We start from the raw sequence: 21,029 nt of genomic DNA, 5'->3' as shown, positions 1-21,029 counted from the left end.
ATTCATCGTTAAAGCGTCTGAAGGATCGGTGAGGACATGTTGGGAGGAGGTCTGGACCTGGATCAGGTCTCACTGAGGCCTGGAGGCAGACAGGTGCTGGTCCCTTCTGGTCCCTCCGGGTCCTGAACCTGTGGAGTCTCTGTGGAGTCCGACCTCATCATGAGACGGTGACCTCTTGTTATTTATTCAACATGTTAACGTTTATCAAGAGGTGGAAGAAGTATTACCATCAAAATATACATAAAGTACTACAAGTACATCATATTATTGAGTCATAATTATTGAATCGTTATTCAAAATGATTTAAATTAACTAATATTTATGTCAAATATGGATTTTTATTTGTATTTAGTTAAATTAAACAAATAGAATCAAATAGAATTAAAAGCATTAAAGTGATAGAAGTAAAAATAAAGAAAAATGTAATTAAAAATATTAAAATCAAATAAAAATTAGATTGATAAAGAAAATATACAACTTAAATAAGATAATAAAATAGAATAAAATATGTCAACCTAGATACAATAAGATGAATTAATTTAATATCGTCAAAGCTCAATATTCAAACTTTTAAAGTAGAAGAATAAAGTATCATGGAATAGAAATACTTCCTTAAATACTTCTACTTCCCACTAGTACATTTAACTCCTTGTGTTTTTAGGAGATCATGAAGTTATATTTGTAGTAAAACCTTCTGAGGTATTCGACTACACAAATATACGCGTTAGGATACAATAGTACAGTGTGTCTCTCTTGTTTTTATCTATTATTTACCCAACGTCTATTTTTACTCCCCTGCCTCTGCTCGTCTGTCTCCTTCATGTTTTATATTATTATATTATTATTGCATTATTACATTATATTATTATCAGTCCACGAGCTGCAGTTTAAATCAACACCGGTGTATTTTTATTACAGCCTCCGGGGCTGAAAACATTCAACATCCTCCCACTTACACTGATATATATATATATATATAATATATATATATATATATATATAATATATATATATATATATATATATATATAGATACTGATGACTGGACCACGAGGTAAAGAGGGGTTTAATCCCACTGACGGATTAACATCCAACTATTGTGATAATTAACCATTATTTCAGTTCAACAAAATAACTTCCAGCTTTTAAAGGGTGAGATTGTTTGTGTATCAATATATAATATATGTCATACTACATCCAAAAAACACATCTTTACTTAAATACAGGTATTATTATTTATAGTATACATCCTGCATTAAAAATAAGGCAAAAGTATTAGCATCAAAATATACTTTAAATACTAAAATAAAGTAGATTAATGAAGGTTTCACTTTAACGTTACAGCTGGTAAAGGTGGTGCTAATAATAATTACATGTTCTATAATAATACATCATAAATTATTAGTTTATCATATTTTTATATTTATTTTTTATATTATAATCAGAATCAGTAAAGTTGCAGTGGAGTAGAATAAAAACTATACAAAAAAATAAAGTAAATAAATAGCTCAAATGTTTATTTAATAAATGTACTGATATCTCTTAGTTTACACCAAAAAACAATAATATGTGATATAACCCTACACCACAAAACGTTCCACTTCACTCATGAACACGTTAAAATACACTACACTTTACAGTGTTATCTCAATGGAGGGGTGTTACGGAAACAATGGCTGCCAGAAAACGTTAGAGTCGCGCGGATTTTAACGGCTATAACGGTTACAGAGAGTGTAGAGCATTAACACCTCATCTGTCAATGTTTAATCAAACCATGACCGGAATGTTTGCCACACCTGACTGACCTCTCCTCCAGCGTCATAGAACCTGAGGGGTCACACATTTCACTGTAACAGCAGTAAACACCGCGGACCAACGGTCGACCAGCACCAACCAACCGTTGGCCGATTTAAACCGTAACCGGTAACCGTTGGTTAGATCGTGCACTTAACGATGAGCGCACGTGACGTGAAATCACCGTAAAAACGTCACAGTAACCTCACCCGTTGCGTCATATTTGCACGAGACAACACACACATACACACACAGAGACGCGCGCGCACGTACGTACGTACGCACGCTCACATTCACACGGTATCAGTTACTAACTTTCACTGATTTCAAGGCAGTCACCGTCTTGCGCGAGCTCCACCAACACGCGCCAACACGCTGCACCGGCGATAATTAGTACACGCGCTCACGCTCGCGCTCACACACACACGTAGAGACACACACACCTACACACACACATAGACAGGTATGTACTAAAACACACACTCGCCGGTCGGTATGAGCCATGAGCGGGTTCGGTCTGGGGGTCTTACCTCCCTCCTGGTCCGGTTGGAGACAGGCCGGGATGTTTTTCTTCCAGCCGGGCATGATGCACCTCAGGGCGGATAGGGAGTCCAGGGCGGCCCGCTAGCAGACACACACCACCAGCAGCAACATGGCTAGTTAGCTTTAGCTTTAGCTGCTACACTACATAGGGATCCACCTCCTCCTGCACTGTGAGCATACCACTCTCTCACAGGCACGCGAACCTCTCTCTCTCCCTCTCTCTCTCCTTTTCTTCTCTTTGTCTATGTCTCTCTACCCCCTCCCCCTTCTGTAACTCTACCCCTGGAGCCTCAATGTGATCTCTGGAGGAGTGGGAGAGCGAGGTAGAGTAGTGGGGAGAGAGAGAGAGGGGGGAGAGGTAGAGTAGGGAGCAGAGAGAGACAGATAGATGGAGAGAGAGAGAGAGAGAGAGAGACAGAGAGAAAGATGGAGAGACTGAGAGATGGAGAGACAGAGGGAGAGAAAGAGAGAGAGGGAGAGAGACAGAGAGAGAGGGAGAGAGAGAGAGAGAGGGAGACAGAGGGACAGAGAGAGACAGAGGGAGAGAGAGGGAGACAGAGGGAGAGAGAGAGAGAGGGAGAGAGAGACAGAGAGGGAGAGAGAGAGCTTCTAGCAGTTAATACCAGAAGAGGATTTACTGATGAACCTAAAAGTGTTCAAACAATGACACTGAGACAGATACATTTAAGGAGCTTTTCAAAATAAAATACTTAAATATATCCAGAGTTTAACCCTTTCTCTGACCTAGCGCTCTAGCTAGTCACATGCTAATCACTTCATTTCAACCTTCTTAAAACACGTCTACCTGTCTGGATGTACGATATTAAGCCTGTTATAATCATAAAAAATATGTATTCTAAACAAAGATGTCTGATTAGACGAGGAAATCAACATACCATTTGTGTAATGCTACAGCTAGCCAGCAGCTAGTTAGCTTAGCATTAAAGGGCTTAAAAGAGGGGGGATGAGTCCAGGGCCCCCAGCTGTTTAATGCAGCTCAGTATTTACAGTGTTTACATGTATTTAGATAATTAAACACCCTCTTTGAATTAGTGATTAATAATTCATATTGTTGGTGTTCATAAAAATATACACTACAAAAAGTAACGTGTGCAGCATTTTTTTAAGAAAGACAAATTTATTAAAAAATGTTAACTTGGATTTGCATTTTTTTGTTATTGTGATTATATGTGAAATATGAAATATATTAACCTGGAAACCACACACACACTCTCACGCACACACACACACACTCTCACACACGCACACACTCTCACACACCCACACACACACACACACACACTCTCACACTCTCACACACACACTCTCTCTCTCACACACCCACACACACACACACACTCTCACACGCACACACACACACTCTCTCTCTCACACGCACACACACACACTCTCACACGCACACACACACACTCTCTCTCTCACACGCACACACACACACTCTCACACTCACACACACACACACACACGTCTACACACACTCACACACACTCTCACACACACACTCAGGTATTTGAAGGTGTGTCCTGACTCGTCCTGAGGATTCCCTCCCAGCTGTGGATTAAAGGAGACAAACAGACTTCATATAAACATGATCATGTAGAATCACATCATGATATTAAGATATATTATTAAGGTATTAATACACAATTACGAAGTATAAATTGATAATAACAAAGTAATACTGCTTAATGTTTCTCATAAAATCAGATTATTTTCACTAAAGTTCTGAATAAAAAGAGAAAATACTTCTTATTTAATTCACACAAGAGTATATCTCAGTGTTGGAATGTAAATAAGTACTTTCACTTCAGTATTTCAAGAAGTATAATTTTGAGGTAATTTATGCCTTTTTGTATATTTATTTGAGAACTTGAGTTATTAGTTACTCGGAGGACTAAAGCTACCGTTATAATACATAAGTAAATAATAACCGGATCCCCCAGAGACCGGTCCACCGTGGACCGACCCAGATCCTCCAGCAGAGACCGGTTCACCGTGGACCGACCCAGATCCTCCACCAGAGACCGGTCCACCGTGGACCGACCCACATCCTCCAGCAGAGACCGGTTCACCGTGGACCGACCCAGATCCTCCACCAGAGACCGGTCCACCGTGGACAGACCCAGATCCTCCAGCAGAGACCGGTCCACCGTGGACAGACTCAGATCCTTCAATCCAATCATCACACCTTCATCATATGTTTCATCATCCTCATCCTCATTTCCTGTGAGACATCTTAAAAAAAGCCTGAGTGTGTGTTTGTGATGCAGCTGGAGCCTCGTTTCATAGATTACTGTCAAACGCTGTCAATGCATTAACACACACACACATACACACACACATACACACACACACACACACACACTTAAATCACAGCGTGCATATGTCAGTGGCTGCATTATGTGTCAACAGAGAGAGAGAGCCTGGGGGTTTATAAACATCCCACTCAACTGATCTGTGACTCATCCCACACACACACACACACACACACTGAATGCATTCAACCAGCATGAATAAAAATCATCCTGAATATCAGATTTCTCTGCTTGTATGAAATTACTGTGTGTGTGTGTGTGTGTGTCTGTGTGTGAGTGTGTGTGTGTGTGTGTGTGTCTGTGTGTGAGTGTGAGTGTGTGTGTGTGTGTGTGTCTGTGTGTGAGTGTGTGTGTGTGTGAAGCGGTGGATAATGTGCTCAGTGGCTCTAAATACACACAGAGATGAAGAGGAGCTCCATGCAGTTCATCCAGTAAACAGGAAGTAGTTCTGAGGTTCAGTGAATAGACGCACCTGCTGCAGGTGATTCACACACCAGGAGGAGGAGGTGAGCAAATCAAACAAACCCAAGTGACCCACAGAGATTTAGAGAGAATCAAAGATGAAGATAGTACTTTATACTACATCTCAGAGGTACATATTGTACTTTATACTACATCTCAGAGGTACATATTGTACTTTATACTACATCTCAGAGGTACAAATTGTACTTTTTAAATACATGTTGATGATAATACTTGGTGCAGAGCTTCGATACATTCATGTATTAATACTTCAGTGAAGGAGTTTCAGAGAGCAGCTGAAGATATAAACATGTATCTGTGTAGTGAGAAGTATATATATATATATATATATATATATACAAAGATGTAAACAGTAGTAAAAGTATATAAAGTGTACACAGGAATGTTGATATAAGATTACGTTTTTAGTTTTCTGATGAATATATTTAATACAATATATTTAAAATATATGGAACATCCTACGTGGACCTGTCTGTCTGCAGGAGAAGTACTCAGATATTTTACTTCAGTAAAAGTAGTAATACTACTGTGTAAAAAATACTTGGTATTTAAATGAAATGAAATGAAATGTATGCATTAATGTGTCCATCACTTTAATGGTGCAGCTGGTGAAGGTTGTGCTCATTTTAATGACTTTATGAAATGCTGAATAGTTTAATCTATAAAAACACTTCATCATCTATTAGTTGACTATATTTTGTATTAATAATCTGAATATGCAGAGTAAATATACTGCAGTAAAGAGTAAAATATTGTAAGTAGAAGTAAGAAAGTAAAGTACAAGTACATCAAGATTGTTTTGCAAATTGAGAGTTGTATTAGAATCATGTCACAAGAAATGCATACATGTATTATTATTTTGATCTATTTACTTATTTATGTATTTACTTATTTATTTATTTACTTACTTTCTAATTCATTCATTTATTTTTATTTTTAAATGAGCTGCTCAAACTGTGACCTCCGACCCCGCAGCGTCCATCCTGCTAACCCCGCCCCTCTGCAGAGAGAACGGGAGCTCCATTCAAACAAACCAAACTCCGCGCCCCGGGATGCGACAGTCGCTGTAGAAAGAAGAGCAGCAACAGAAGAAGAAGAAGAAGAAGAAACCACAGACACACTCTTCTTCACCTGAAGAATAAGGACCACCGGGACCCGTGAGACAGACAGACAGACACGCAAACAGACACACAAACACACACTGAGAGCTAGCAGGAAGCTAACAGATAACAGCAATGGCGAGCGCCTCGTACCACATCTCCAACCTGCTGGAGAAAATGACTTCCAGCGACAAGGACTTCAGGTAAAAAATAAAAAGCCCGGGAAAACAAACCAACCGCTCGGCTCGCGCGATGAGCTCGATCTGTGTTTTTCTTCTTCTTCTCTTCCATCATGCTAAAGACAGTGCTAGCGGGGACTCTAGCATGCTAACGGCTAGCCTGCATGCTAACTGCTAGCATGCTAACTACTAGCCTGCATGCTAACTGCTAGCATGCTAACTGCTAGCCTGCCACCTGTCTGATCATCGTCACGTCGCTAGTTAGCTAGCGTTTGATTTGATTGACAGTAGATCGAACTCACAGCGTTAGCTAGCTGGTTAGCACATCATGCTAATCTGACAGCTTTGAGCTGCAGGTAAATAGTTAGCACCAGTCAGCAGTTAGCTTTGCCCTGTTAACTGGCTAGCTAACTAACTTTTTTCAAATGATTTTCATTATTTTATTGACTTCATTCCACACATTGTTACTGTATTGTGTGCTGTTATTATTTAAAAATTATTATTACTGCTTTGATTATTTATCACCATTATTATTCGTTAGCCTAGCTCACTAACTTCTGTCATGCTGCAAGCTAGCGTGATATCAGCTAATCGATTTCGTGTCTGTTTTAAATGTAATGTTAGCATTGCAGCTAACTGGTGCAAGTTAAGTCTGAGAAGCAGACAGTTGGTGTGTGTTTGAGTGTGTCTGGGTTGTGTGTTTGTGAGTGTGTGTGTGTGTGTCTGTCTGTGTGTGTGTGTGTGTCTGTGTGTTAGCAATGCTAACTCGGGTGATAACAACATGTAAACAGACTGCACTGATGGAGGAAGAGTTCAGGTTCAGATGGTTAACTATTAACTAATATTATTATTATGGATAAATCTGCTGATTATTGTCTCCATTAACAGGTTATAATAAAAGAGGGAGAATTTGTGTCACAATGACAGAGTTTAACATTACTACTAATACATTACCATTAATAACATTATTACATCTGGAACTGTCAAATGTTTTTACATGAAAAATGATTTCAACCATCAAAACAAGACAGTTCATTTTCTGTCAATCGACTTAATGGATACACTAATTATTGCAGCTGTATAAACTCTGTGGGAGTTTAATTTATAACAAAACATAATTTAATGAGCTCTTAAAATGTTTTGAGTAGATAAATGTAGCGGAGCAGATGTGTAAAGTACAAGTACCTCAAATGTGTAGTATAGTACGTATTTACATTCCACAGCTGCTGAGATTTGATTTATTGTGTAATCAATATAGTTTGAGGTGATTAAACAGCTTCTAGTGTTTCACTGTAAAGCAATACATTCATTTACATTATTTATAATAGTGTCGTTGTTTATAACGTTTTAAACAAACATTCACTATTTCTGTCTTCTTCATATTGAAGATAAGATTAAATAAAACTTTATTGATATTTAGAGGAGAAACTCTCAAAGACTGAAGAAAATAGAAATATATATATATATATATATATATATATAGTGAAGTAAAACAAATAGTAAGAGGTGTTTATACAAGTAGAATAAGAAAGGAATTAAAAATAGAAACTGTACAGGAGAAGTGAAAGAACACTAAACTATAGTGAAAATAATGTTTATCTCCAGCTTTAGTAATAACAATATTGTAATAACAGATCTATAAAAGCAGAAACTGATACATTTAATATAAACTGTTTTTATTCGACATTATTTTAAGGTAGTTGTTCCTGAAATAATCTCTTCATACATTCATTTTTTAAATAAAATATCTGAAGTCACGACTCCAGCAGCCACAACATGTAAAATACTGTAAACATGATGTTAAAAGAAGTCCTTATTTGGCCTTTTTGTGACGGAAAAGATGACCAGAAACCCATCCGATTGGTAATTAACCCCTCAGTAAGCCCCGCCCTCGAACGCAGCCTGTCCAATCACAGCGTGTGTTGTCGACTCTTCTGTCGGCTCCTCTCAGTTCATTCAGATGAATCTGGTTATTCATTCCTCTTGTTTCTCTGCAGGTTTATGGCCACTAACGACCTGATGACGGAGCTCCAGAAAGACTCAATCAAGCTGGACGATGACAGCGAGAGGAAGGTCAGTTTACAACCGGGAGAAACTAGTTTATAGTTATAAACTCTGTTTTACTTTGAAACAAACCCAGGTATTGATCCATCGCTGTATTGATTGACAGGTGGTGAGGATGATTCTCAAACTGTTGGAAGACAAGAATGGAGAAGTTCAGAATCTGGCTGTCAAATGGTAAAAACACATTATTTTAAACACAATATTTAGAGTTCACTGTGTTGTTTCTTCAACGTTGGGTGCGTTTGTTTCCTCAGCCTGGGGCCCCTGGTGAGTAAGGTGAAGGAGTACCAGGTGGAGACGATCGTGGACACTTTATGCACCAACATGCTGTCGGACAAAGAACAGCTCAGAGACATTTCATCCATCGGACTCAAAACTGTGATCGGAGAGTTACCGCCCGCTTCTAGTGGTACAAATACACAAATACTACTGTTACTTTAAGAATATTACCACCTGTCTCGAGTGGTGTATACTATGTTGTACTGATGTTGTATTTATAGGTATTCCATGTAATACCACAATACTTCAGATATTACTCGTTCTTCTACTACAGTGTCTCTGTTTCTGGTACTTTAAAGTACTAATACTACTGAAGCTGTCACTGCTTTAGTTTGTAGTCAGCTGCCATTAAAGAGCCAGTAGACAAACCCCAGGATATACTAATACTTGTACCCTCCGTGTGTACTTGTACCTCCAGGCTCGGCTCTGGCTGCCAGTGTTTGTAAGAAGATAACGGGTCGTCTGACGTCGGCCATCGCCAAACAGGAAGACGTGTCCGTCCAGCTGGAGGCGCTCGACATCATGGCGGACATGCTCTGCAGGTAGCCTGTCTGACTGCCTGTCTGCCTGTCTCTCTGCCTGTCTCTCTGTCTGGTTGCCTGTCTGTCTAGTGTTTGGTTGGTTTAGTGTCGGACTCAGTGAGGGTACAATATGATGATTTATCATCCTGATATAGACTATTTATATTTAAATTAGATTTGTATTCTTGTCCCCAGACATATGACAGTTTATGGCTGTGGTTGCGTTAGATCTTCTGTTATTTTGACGGACAGGGTTGTATTCCATCATAATCTATTAAATCTGCTTTGGTGTTCAGAGGGGTAAAGTAGACGACAGTTAACCGTCTACCCGTCTGTCTCTCTGCAGACAAGGAGGTCTGTTGGTGAACTTCCATCCCTCCATCCTCAGCTGTCTGCTCCCTCAGCTCACCTCCCCCAGACTGGCCGTCAGAAAGGTGCATTACTCTTTTATTTATATATATATATATATATATATATATATATTTATTTATGTTCCTGTGACAGCGGCTGTATTGATATCGTGTGGATGTTTTTCAGAGGACCATCATGGCTCTGGGCCACCTTGTTATGTCCTGTGGGAACCTGGTCTTCATCGATCTCATCGAGCACCTCCTGGCGGAGCTGGGGAGGAACGACAACATGTCGACCACCAGAACCTACATCCAGTGCACGGCCGCCATCAGCCGACAGGCCGGACACCGGATCGGTGAGTCGCCACATTTACTCGAGAACTCTAGTTCAGTACACATCTGAGGTACTTGAGTATTTCTGTATCTCATTAAGCTTTATTTTTAACTATTCATCTGTCCTCTAACTTCCTGTCCTTTAGGAGAGTATCTGGAGAAGATCATTCCTCTGGTAGTGAAGTTCTGCAACGTTGACGATGATGAGCTCAGAGAGTACTGCATCCAGGCCTTTGAGTCCTTTGTTAGGAGGTACAACTCAGAGTAATACTGCCAAAGTACTTCTTTAGCCGTTTGTGTTGTTGTTTTTATTTGAATGCGTTGTTTATTACAGGTGTCCTAAAGAAGTTTACCCCCACGTTCCCACGGTCATCTCGATCTGCCTGCGTTACCTGACCTACGATCCCAACTACAACTTTGACGATGAGGACGAGGACGACAACGCCATGGATGCTGAGCAGAACGACGAAGACTACCAAGGTACTCTACTGAACACTTAGCACAAGTTGAACTGAATGTCTGCAAGTACAACTGCTGTGGTTCAAAGGAGCCGATTGATTAAACAAACCTTCATCTAGATGTAGTCCTGTTTGGGGAGTAACAGCCGGTCTTTCTGTGTCCAGGCAGTGACGATGAGTACAGCGATGACGACGACATGAGCTGGAAGGTTCGGCGGGCGGCCGCCAAGTGTTTGGACGCCGTCGTCTCAACTCGTCACGAGATGCTGCCAGAGTTTTATCGCTCCGTCTCTCCTGCACTCGTGTGTCGCTTCAAGGTACCGTCAAGTTCTTCTTGCTCCTTCATCACCTCCTCACTGTGATGCTTTATTTTCACCTCCTCATCACTTAGATCTGATTAACTAGTTTTGACAGCAGCAGTTAAAAAAAGATCCAGTCTTGTACTAAGTTTAGCTGCAGAATGTACCGAGTCTGCACCAGCTTATTGATGGCTTTGGATCAGGTTCTACCTGTCAATGAAAGTAACCTATCACCTTCATTGACACTAATCCCGACCTGTTGTTTTTAAACGTATCAATCGTTAATTGCGCTTAATGCTTCTGTCAATTGTCAAAAATGTGTCAGTGGTCGGGCCTCTTCTTACCCTACCCGTGGATAGGGCTAATCCCTACCCGACCAGTGGATCGGACCTATCGATCCCTACGTGACCGTCGTATCGGGTCGATCCCTACGTGACCCTCGGATCGGTGTCGATCCCTACGTGACCCTCGTATCTGTGTCGACCCCTACGTGACCCTCGTATCTGTGTCGACCCCTACGTGACCCTCGTATCTGTGTCGACCCCTACGTGACCCTCGTATCGGGTCGATCCCTACGTGACCCTCGGATCGGTGTCGATCCCTATGTGACCCTCGTATCGGGTCGATCCCTACGTGACCCTCGTATCTGTGTCGACCCCTACGTGACCCTCGGATCGGTGTCGATCCCTACGTGACCCTCGTATCTGTGTCGACCCCTACGTGACCCTCGTATCGTGTCGACCCCTACGTGACCGTCGGATCGGTGTCGATCCCTACGTGACCGTCGTATCGGGTCGATCCCTACGTGACCGTCGTATCGGGTCGATCCCTACGTGACCGTCGTATCGGGTCGATCCCTACGTGACCCTCGGATCGGTGTCGATCCCTACGTGACCCTCGTATCTGTGTCGATCCCTACGTGACCCTCGTATCTGTGTCGACCCCTACGTGACCCTCGGATCGGTGTCGATCCCTACGTGACCCTCGGATCGGTGTCGATCCCTACGTGACCCTCGTATCTGTGTCGATCCCTACGTGACCCTCGTATCTGTGTCGACCCCTACGTGACCCTCGGATCGGGTCGATCCCTACGTGACCCTCGTATCTGTGTCGATCCCTACGTGACCCTCGTATCGGGTCGATCCCTACGTGACCGTCGTATCGGGTCGATCCCTACGTGACCCTCGGATCGGTGTCGATCCCTACGTGACCCTCGTATCGGGTCGATCCCTACGTGACCCTCGGATCGGTGTCGATCCCTACGTGACCCTCGTATCGGGTCGATCCCTACGTGACCCTCGGATCGGTGTCGATCCCTACGTGACCCTCGTATCTGTGTCGACCCCTACGTGACCCTCGTATCGTGTCGATCCCTACGTGACCCTCGTATCTGTGTCGACCCCTACGTGACCCTCGGATCGGTGTCGATCCCTACGTGACCCTCGTATCGGTGTCGATCCCTACGTGACCCTCGTATCTGTGTCGACCCCTACGTGACCCTCGGATCGGGTCGATCCCTACGTGACCCTCGTATCGGTGTCGATCCCTACGTGACCGTCGTATCGGGTCGATCCCTACGTGACCCTCGTATCGGTGTCGATCCCTACGTGACCGTCGTATCGTGTCGACCCCTACGTGACCCTCGTATCTGTGTCGACCCCTACGTGACCCTCGTATCGTGTCGATCCCTACGTGACCGTCGGATCGGTGTCGATCCCTACGTGATCGTCGGATCGGTGTCGATCCCTACGTGACCGTCGGATCGGTGTCGATCCCTACGTGATCGTCGGATCGGTGTCGATCCCTACGTGACCCTCGTATCGGGTCGATCCCTACGTGACCGTCGTATCGGGTCGATCCCTACGTGACCGTCGTATCGGGTCGATCCCTACGTGACCGTCGGATCGGTGTCGATCCCTACGTGACCCTCGGATCGGTGTCGAGCTCTACCCTACCAGTGGATCGGGCCTCTCCTTACCAACTGAATTAATCTCTACATGTTGATCAAACAAATCCCACCCTATTGGTCTAATATATGTGATCCATACTTGTCTATCTGGCTGGACCTGTCTGTCTGTAGGAGAGGGAGGAGAACGTGAAGGCGGATGTTTTCCATGCCTACCTGTCGCTGCTCAAACAGACCAGACCGGCTCAGAGCTGGTTGGCTGATCCGGACGCCATGGAGCAGGGAGACACGCCGCTAACTATGCTGCAGAGCCAGGTAACGTCACAAATGATGCAGTTATGGATGAGGATGTATTAATTATGCATTCATTCACTAATTGCGTCTTCTCAAGTGTGAATATTTGCAGGAATTCTTTCTCTCACATGATGGTTTGAAGATGTCAACTTCTTTTAAGACCAAACTACTAATCAAGAACATTATTGATGATTTTGTAATGAAAATAAACATTGGATCCCTAATTTGTGCAGATAATTGTGTGAGTTAAACTATATCACAAGCTATAATTATTAGATTTGCATTCTGTTATCACTGACACACTCTGCATCCTCCTCCGTCAACCACAGAAGAAGAGCTGTTGTGGTCTTTCTGTCTCTCACTCTGTGAACGTCTCTCCGTCTGCAGGTCCCCATGATCGTGAAAGCTCTTCACAAGCAGCTGAAGGAGAAAAGTGTCAAAACCCGTCAGTGTTGTTTTAACATGTTGACTGAGCTGGTGAACGTCCTCCCGGGAGCCCTGACTACCCACATCCCAGTACTAATACCAGGTAGTACTACGTCATTGCTGCAACTACTACGACCAATACTCTCGTTGTTGGGTTTGGACACGAGTCTTTAAAAATGGCTCACAAGTATTTCGTTTGATTTTTAACAGAAATGTCTTTTTCACTTTCTAAATTAATTTATGCTGCCCACAAGAGTCAGTAAATGGTGCATGGGTTGTGAAAGAGGCGTGGCTAAAGGGTAGGGGGCGGGGCTGTTACTCTATATCGGCCTGTGGCTGAGAAATTTGAAGGATGCTGAAGTTACAACAACTTCCTGTTTTATGGCTAAAATAGTTTTGAACATGAAAGGTTTGTTACCTTTTTTGGTTGGGAGTCAGAAAGATGTGTACTATGTGTACAGTATTGCAGTATTATTAATAGTAGTATCTGTTTCAGGTATCATCTTCTCTCTGAACGATAAGTCGAGCAGCTCCAACCTGAAAATCGACGCCTTGTCCTGCCTCCACGTCATCATGGTCACACACCCGGCCCACGCCTTCCACGCCCACGTCCCCGCCCTCGTCCCGCCCGTGGTGGCGTGCGTGGGAGACCCCTTCTACAAGATCACCTCCGAGGCCCTGCTCGTCACCCAGCAGCTCGTCAAGGTGGGAATCAAACCGGCAACCTGTCTTTGATCGCTCTGTGCCGCGTAACGATTCTACCGTCTCTCTCTCTTCCAGGTGATCCGACCTCTGGACAACCTACCGGAGGCCGCGGACAGCTTCGACCCCTCCCCTTACATCAACGACCTGTTCACCTGCACCATCAAGCGGCTGAAGGCCGCCGACATCGACCAGGAGGTCAAAGAGCGGGCCATCTCCTGCATGGGCCAGATCATCTGTAACTTAGGGGACCGTCTGCCGGCGGAACTTCCTGGAACGCTGTTGATCTTCTTGGAGCGCCTCAAGAACGAGATCACCAGGCTGACCACGGTGAAAGGTAAGCCCCGCCTCCAGCTCATTATGCAGATTTAATCTCTTCAGGTCGTGCGTTTTGTCGTGCATTTTGTCGTGCGTTTTGTCGTGAGTTTGTCGCGAGTTTGTCGCGAGTTTGTCGCGAGTTTGTCGCGAGTTTGTCGCGAGTTTGTCGCGAGTTTGTCGCGAGTTTGTCGCGCGTTTTTGTCGTGCGTTTTTGTCGTGCGTTTTTGTCGTGAGTTTGTCGTGAGTTTGTCGTGAGTTTTTGTTGTGCGTTTGTCGTGCGTTTGTCGTGAGTTTGTCGTGAGTTTGTCGTGCGTTTGTCGTGCGTTTGTCGTGCGTTTATTCTGTGAACCAGATGTGTGTTTGAGTCGCTTTGTACGTTTTATTAAACAGCTTCGGGACAAACATCTTTTTTTTATACTCGTGTTGAAACATTTTCAACGCCTCAGGACAATTTGTCTTTTTATAAAACTGACTTTCTATTCACGGTTTACTTCAGCTCGTTCTGTGAACACATCTCACTTCAAAACAACATGAAATAATTATGAACCAAGAGAAACAGTGTAACATATTTGGTTTTAATTATCTTTGAGTTTTAGACCTCAAAACACGGATTCATAGGATTAAAATAGACTCTCTAGAGGTTTACCTTCATAAAGAACGTTTTTATTTCTTCTCCGTGTTGCAGCTCTGACGCTCATCGCCGGTTCTCCGCTGAAGATCGACCTGAGGCCGGTTCTCCCCGACGCCGTTCCAATCCTCGCCTCCTTCCTCCGAAAGAACCAGAGAGCTCTGAAGCTCTGTACGCTGGCTGCTCTGGACATCCTGCTGAGAAACTACAGGTACACACACACACACACACACACAGCCGTAGGCTCCGCCCACCCCTCCCTGTCCTAACCCCGTCTGTGACCCTTCAGCTCGGCGGTGACCCCCGTCATGGTGGACGCCGTCCTGGCCGAGCTGCCCCCCCTCATCTCAGAGAGCGACATGCACGTGTCCCAGATGGCGCTGAGCTTCCTGTCCACGCTGGCCGTGACTCACCCGTCCTCGCTGGGCCAGCTGAGCGGAGGGAACATCCTGCAGCAGCTCATCGCGCTGGTTCGATCCCCGCTGCTGCAGGGCGGAGCGCTCGCTGCCATGCTCGACTTCTACCAGGTACAGAGGGAGTTATGTATTTATTGTTTTGATTATTAGGAGTAATTACTAGTAAACAATCAGTTTTCCAGCTGAGATTCTGTGAACGTGTTTCCTGTGCTCGGTGTTCAGGCCTTGGTGGCCACAGAGACGTCCGGTCTGGGTTACATGGACCTGCTGAGGATGCTGACCGGTCCGGTTTACTCCCAGAGTGCCGCTCTGCCTCACAAACAGGCCTACTGCTCCATCGCCAAGTGTGTGGCGGCTCTGACCAGAGCCTGTCCCGAGGAGGGGCCGGCGGTGGTGGGACAGTTCATCCAGGTACGCTCACCTGTCCTCTCAGTGTAGGAATACGTGAACATCTTGGAGCAGGTTTAAATAAAGTTATTTTGTATTTGTAGGACGTGAAGAACAGCCGCTCCACGGACTCCATCAGACTGCTCGCTCTGCTCTCATTGGGCGAGGTGGGACACCATGTGGACCTGAGCAGCCAACCGGAGCTCAAGACGGTCATCCTGGACGCATTCTCGTCCTCCAGTGAAGAGGTAACGCCCGTCTGTCCCAGCAGGAAGTGCCTCTCAGAGTTTCACAGTCAAAGTTTGTGTGTGACGGGAGAATAACGAGGGTGCTGCAGTATATTTAGTGCTTTATTCTGCTCATGTTCTAGTTGAATAAGCAACTATTTTGACAGTCGGATGTGATGATTTGCCCCCCGTGTGGCTCTCAGGTGAAGTCTGCGGCCTCCTATGCGCTGGGCAGCATCGCGGTGGGGAATCTTCCGGAGTATCTTCCCTTCGTCCTGCAGGAGATCTCCTCCTCTAAGAGGCAGTACCTGCTGCTGCACTCGCTCAAAGAGATCATCAGTAAGAGCAGCTCAAACACACGTGAAATAACACACTGTGTGTGTGTGTGTGTGTGTGTGTGTGTGTGTGTGTGTACTCTGGTTTTAACCTGTGTGTGTGTGTGTGTGTCCGTGTGGAGGTTCGGCGTCGGTGTCCGGTCTGAAGCCGTACGTGGAATCGGTTTGGACTCTGCTGCTCAAACACTGCGAGTGTCAGGAGGAAGGAACCAGGAACGTGGTGGCCGAGTGTCTCGGCAAGCTGACGCTGATCGACCCCGAAACCCTGCTGCCCCGCCTCAAAGGATACCTGCTGTCAGGTAGTCCATGAAATGAACATTTTGATCAATAACCACCAAATCGATACTCGGTAAAGCATTTGTTGATTGTTTAAGTCTTATTTTTCTTTGTGGAAACGGTGACAAAATACAAAAAAACACTCCAACCAATAGGAACATTGGACATTGGGTTGAGCCCCGCCCCTCGGCTCCAGCTAGCCAATCAAACAGCCTCATTCTCCTCAACCTGCATCTCATTGGTTTAAAGATTAAAGTGTGTGAATTAAAGAGTTTTAGATAAACTCCTTCTGGACCTGAAGCATCATCTGAGGATTGATGTGAAATATTGATTACTGGTGTGTGTTTGTGTGTGTATTTGTGCGTGCGTTTGTCTTTGTGTGTGTGTGTGTGTGTGTGTGTGTGTGTGTGTGTGTGTGTGTAGGTTCGTCGTACGCCAGGAGCTCCGTGGTGACGGCGGTGAAGTTCACGATCTCTGATCAGCCTCAGCCGATCGACCCGCTGCTGAAGAACTGCATCGGTACGAATGATGTCGCACCAATGAATCAACATCACAATAGAAACATTAACTTTGTGATCGACTGATTGATTAATGGGTTTTACAATGTACCACATTTTACAAATACTTACAAGTAAAAGTACTGCTTTCAAAGGTTCCAGTACATCAAAATATACTTAAAGTATTGATTCTGCAGAATAATGTATATTTTATGTGTTAATGTGTTTATAAAGGTGACTTTATATACTGCTGGTAGTTTAATCTATAATAATACTTCATGTATTAGTTTGTTATATTTAGTTTTAATAATCTGAATCTATAAAGTCACTAAAGAGATCAAATCACCACTCTAGCAGCGTTCAGTTCATCGTAGACTTAAAGCTCTAACATGACGTCTACTCTTTCATTTCTTCGTTTCCGTTATTTCTCAGGGGACTTCCTGAAGACGCTGGAGGACCCCGACCTCAACGTGCGTCGCGTCGCTTTGGTGACGTTTAACTCGGCCGCTCACAACAAACCGAGTCTGATCCGAGAGCTGCTGGACTCGGTTCTACCACAACTCTACAACGAGACCAAAGTCAGGAAGGAGCTGATCAGAGAGGTGAGACCGTACGGAAGACTAGAGACGCTGAGGAGGAGGAGGAGGAGGAGGAGGAGGAGGAGGAGTCAGCTGAAGGTGATGATGACTGTGTGTGTGTGTGTAGGTGGAGATGGGTCCCTTTAAACACACGGTGGACGACGGTCTGGACTTGAGGAAGGCTGCGTTTGAGTGCATGTACACTCTGCTGGACAGCTGCCTGGACCGGCTGGACATCTTCACCTTCCTGAACCACGTGGAGGACGGACTGAAGGACCACTACGACATCAAGGTCTGACCGCACCCCCACAACCAGAACCACACCAGTACTACTACTACTACTACTACTACTACTACTACTGCTGCTGCTGCTGCAGTACCAGGTCCTTTGAGGACATACAGGGTTCTGGTAACCTGATTGGTTCAAGTCCTCTGAAGTCAAAGCTTCACGTGTTAAAGCTGCATTCTCTCTAGTGTCCACCAGGGGGCGACTCCTCTGGTTGTATAGAAGTCTATGAGAAAATGACTCTACTTCTCTCTTGATTTATTACCTCAGTAAACATTGTAAACATGAGTTTATGGTCTCAATCTCTAGTTTCAAGTCTTCTTCAATACAGCATGATGTTCATTTAGTAAATGATGGTCCATTTAGAGTCACACAGACCATAAAGCAGGGGGTGCTTGATGATGCTTGATGATGCTTGATGATGATGATGATGTCGTCGTCTCTCCAGATGCTGACGTTCCTGATGTTGGCCCGGCTGTCGTCTCTTTGTCCCAGCGCCGTCCTGCAGAGACTGGACAGACTGGTGGAGCCGCTGAGAGCCACCTGCACCACCAAGGTACACCTGCACCAGCAGACCCCCTCCCCAGTCCTGGTCCAGTCCATGTGTACTGGGATTGTGGGAGGGGAGTTATACTAAATGACTGCAGTGCCTATTTTATTTTTTATTTTTTATTTTTTATTTTTAATTTTTAATTTTTTTTGATTTAATTTTTTTTTTATTTTATTTTATTTTATTGTCTCTTTTACTTGTTTGTTGTCAGTTGAAGATATTTGTGTATTTCCAGCGGTAGAAGTACTCTGATGTTTTAGTAAAACAAAAGTAGTAATACCACATTGTACTAATACTCTGTTACAAGTAAAAGTATATAATAAGTTCCAGTATATCAGCATCAAAATATACTTAAAGTACGAAAAGTATTGATTCTGCAGAATAATATACATTTTATTGTAGTTTTATAATTATTGATGCATTCATGTTTGTAAAGGTGACTTTATATACTGCTGTTAGTTTAATCTATAATAACACATCATGTATTAGTTTGTTATATTTAGTTATAAAGTAACTGAAGTTATCAGATCAAATAAAAGACACTACGAGCAGATCATTCAGTAAATGATCGTTTTAAAGAAAAGAGGATCAAACTAGTAATCAGGTACTGGTTGTGTATTAGTATTATAAAGTAGTATAAAGGACTTGACTCCGGCGCGTTCGTCTGCAGGTGAAGGCGAACTCGGTGAAGCAGGAGTTCGAGAAGCAGGACGAGCTGAAGCGGTCGGCGATGCGAGCCGTCGTGGCGCTGCTGACGATCCCCGAGGCAGAGAAGTCGCCGCTGATGTCGGAGTTCCAGTCGCAGATCTCGTCCAATCAGGAGCTGGCGGCCATCTTTGACTCCATCCAGAGGGACTCCAGCTCCGCCAACATGGAGTCCATGGACACCAGCTAGGAGAGCGACGGACAAAAACACATTCCCCCATGATGCAACACGCCACCATCCAAGCCCCCCCCCCCCCCGCTGCTGGAGAGCGTACCCTGCAGCATGTTTCCATGACAACAGGACACACACACACGCACACACACACACATGTAGTGACACACCCATGATGCATTGCACTGAAATCAGCTGTTGGGAAAAAAAGAAAGGAAGCAGACTGACGTACGGACAAAATCTAAGAACAAAAAAACAACAACAAAAAAAGTTCCATATGAGGCTCGGAAGCTCCTCCCCCTTCCTGTTTGTTTTTACTTGCGAGGCCGTCTGATTGGCTGATCTCCCTGTTCATCATCATTCTTTTTTTTATTTTTTCCGTTCTTTCCATAAAGTTCCACAGGTACTGTGCTGTAACCTGATTGGCCGCTGCTGAGTGACTGACAGTTGGCGCGTTATCGAAACCGACCAATGGGGAAACGGCCTTTTATTGCCTGACGCTGTGGTGACCAATGGGAGAAGAGCTCGCTCTGGTTGTTGGTTTTTTTGAATGATGTAGGCAACCAATAGGATGCTGAAGTGGGTGTGTGGGGAGGGGGGGGAGTGAGACGATGGGTGGGCGGGGTTTTACCGTTTGTGGACCAATCAGCTTTCTTTGTTTCCCCCTGATTCAATAGCCCCGCCTCCAGTCCCGTCACTCCTCTGAAGGGAGGAGGGGACAGATTATTGGTCCGTTGGTTTTGATCTGCTGAAACCGGGTCGGCTTCGGTCCGGTCCGGTCTGGACTCTCCACTGTTGTTTATCGCCCAATGAAAAGAATAAAAAGGTTCATTTCTGCCTGCCTTCATACTTCTTTCTGTCTCATTTCTTCTTGTGTCGCTTCAAACAAACTCAAATCTGCTTTATTTTTGTGTCTGGACATCTTCAGAGTCACAACTCATTTAAATATGAACACAGATATAAATAAACAAAAACACACATCTGGGAATCGAAGGACAAAGATGCCTTTACTTCAGTTTCACAATAATCCAGTTATAGTTCTCTGTACATCAATAAGTACACTTAAACAAGAACTGCTCCTTTATAATTCTGCATACTTTTAAGGTTTAATTAATATGTATGTGTGTGTGTATATATATATATATATATATATTAGAACAACTAAAACTGAAAAAAATCTATTGAAGTTGAAGTATAAAGTAGTATTTACTGGGAATACTAGAGCCGATACTTGCTGAGCTTAAAGTACATCAAACAGAAACATGTGAAATACTAGTGAACAGTTTTTCTGTTTACAGTAGTTGAAGTACATTTGAAGCAGCAGAGGGAGCCAGAACACAGTACTTCACACTACTTCAGCAGTAGTATTAGTACTGTGATGTACTGATCTACAGGTCGGATTAAAAAACAACTTCCTGTCCAGACGGCTGAGCTCTGCTCTGATTGGCTGTTTCAACGAGGCAGAGAAACCAGACGAGTGACGCTGGTTGGTCTCGGTCTCCTAGCAGCAGCTGAATTGATGAGTTTGTGTCATTGACTTGCTGATGATTTGTTTCCTCTTTGAAGTTCAGTAATGTATTCTGTCCT

The 21,029-nt window shown here is 44.0% G+C and overlaps 1 protein-coding gene across 1 annotated transcript; it reads left to right on the top strand.

Annotated features, from left to right (window-relative positions):
• The first annotated feature begins 6,195 nt into the window (after window positions 1-6,195).
• On the top strand, window positions 6,196-20,289 carry cand1 (cullin-associated and neddylation-dissociated 1). Its single transcript, XM_079184122.1, has 25 exons — window positions 6,196-6,459; window positions 8,433-8,508; window positions 8,606-8,673; window positions 8,754-8,908; window positions 9,197-9,320; window positions 9,646-9,733; window positions 9,837-10,005; window positions 10,129-10,234; window positions 10,317-10,462; window positions 10,606-10,757; window positions 12,820-12,960; window positions 13,327-13,468; window positions 13,862-14,070; window positions 14,146-14,404; window positions 15,071-15,224; window positions 15,303-15,540; window positions 15,652-15,840; window positions 15,921-16,064; window positions 16,247-16,382; window positions 16,501-16,677; window positions 17,078-17,173; window positions 17,584-17,753; window positions 17,857-18,021; window positions 18,464-18,571; window positions 19,236-20,289. Exons 1-25 carry the CDS (start codon window positions 6,392-6,394, stop codon window positions 19,458-19,460), a joined length of 3,705 nt encoding a protein of 1,234 aa, XP_079040248.1. The 5' UTR covers window positions 6,196-6,391; the 3' UTR covers window positions 19,461-20,289.
• The last annotated feature ends 740 nt before the right edge of the window (window positions 20,290-21,029 follow it).

Source organism: Pholis gunnellus (genome assembly GCF_910591455.1).
Source record: "Pholis gunnellus genome assembly, chromosome: 22".
NCBI classification, from domain to species: Eukaryota; Metazoa; Chordata; class Actinopteri; order Perciformes; family Pholidae; genus Pholis; species Pholis gunnellus.
Note: the sequence above shows the minus strand (reverse complement) of the source record. Positions and strands in the feature narration are given on the sequence as shown.

Coding starts and splice junctions, on each gene's coding strand:
- cand1 (XM_079184122.1), top strand. CDS start 6,392: ATGGCGAGCGCCTCGTACCACATCTCCAACCTGCTGGAGAAAATGACT. Junction 8,674..8,753: donor CAGAATCTGGCTGTCAAATG/GTAAAAACACAT, acceptor TTGTTTCCTCAG/CCTGGGGCCCCTGGTGAGTA. Junction 9,734..9,836: donor CCAGACTGGCCGTCAGAAAG/GTGCATTACTCT, acceptor GATGTTTTTCAG/AGGACCATCATGGCTCTGGG.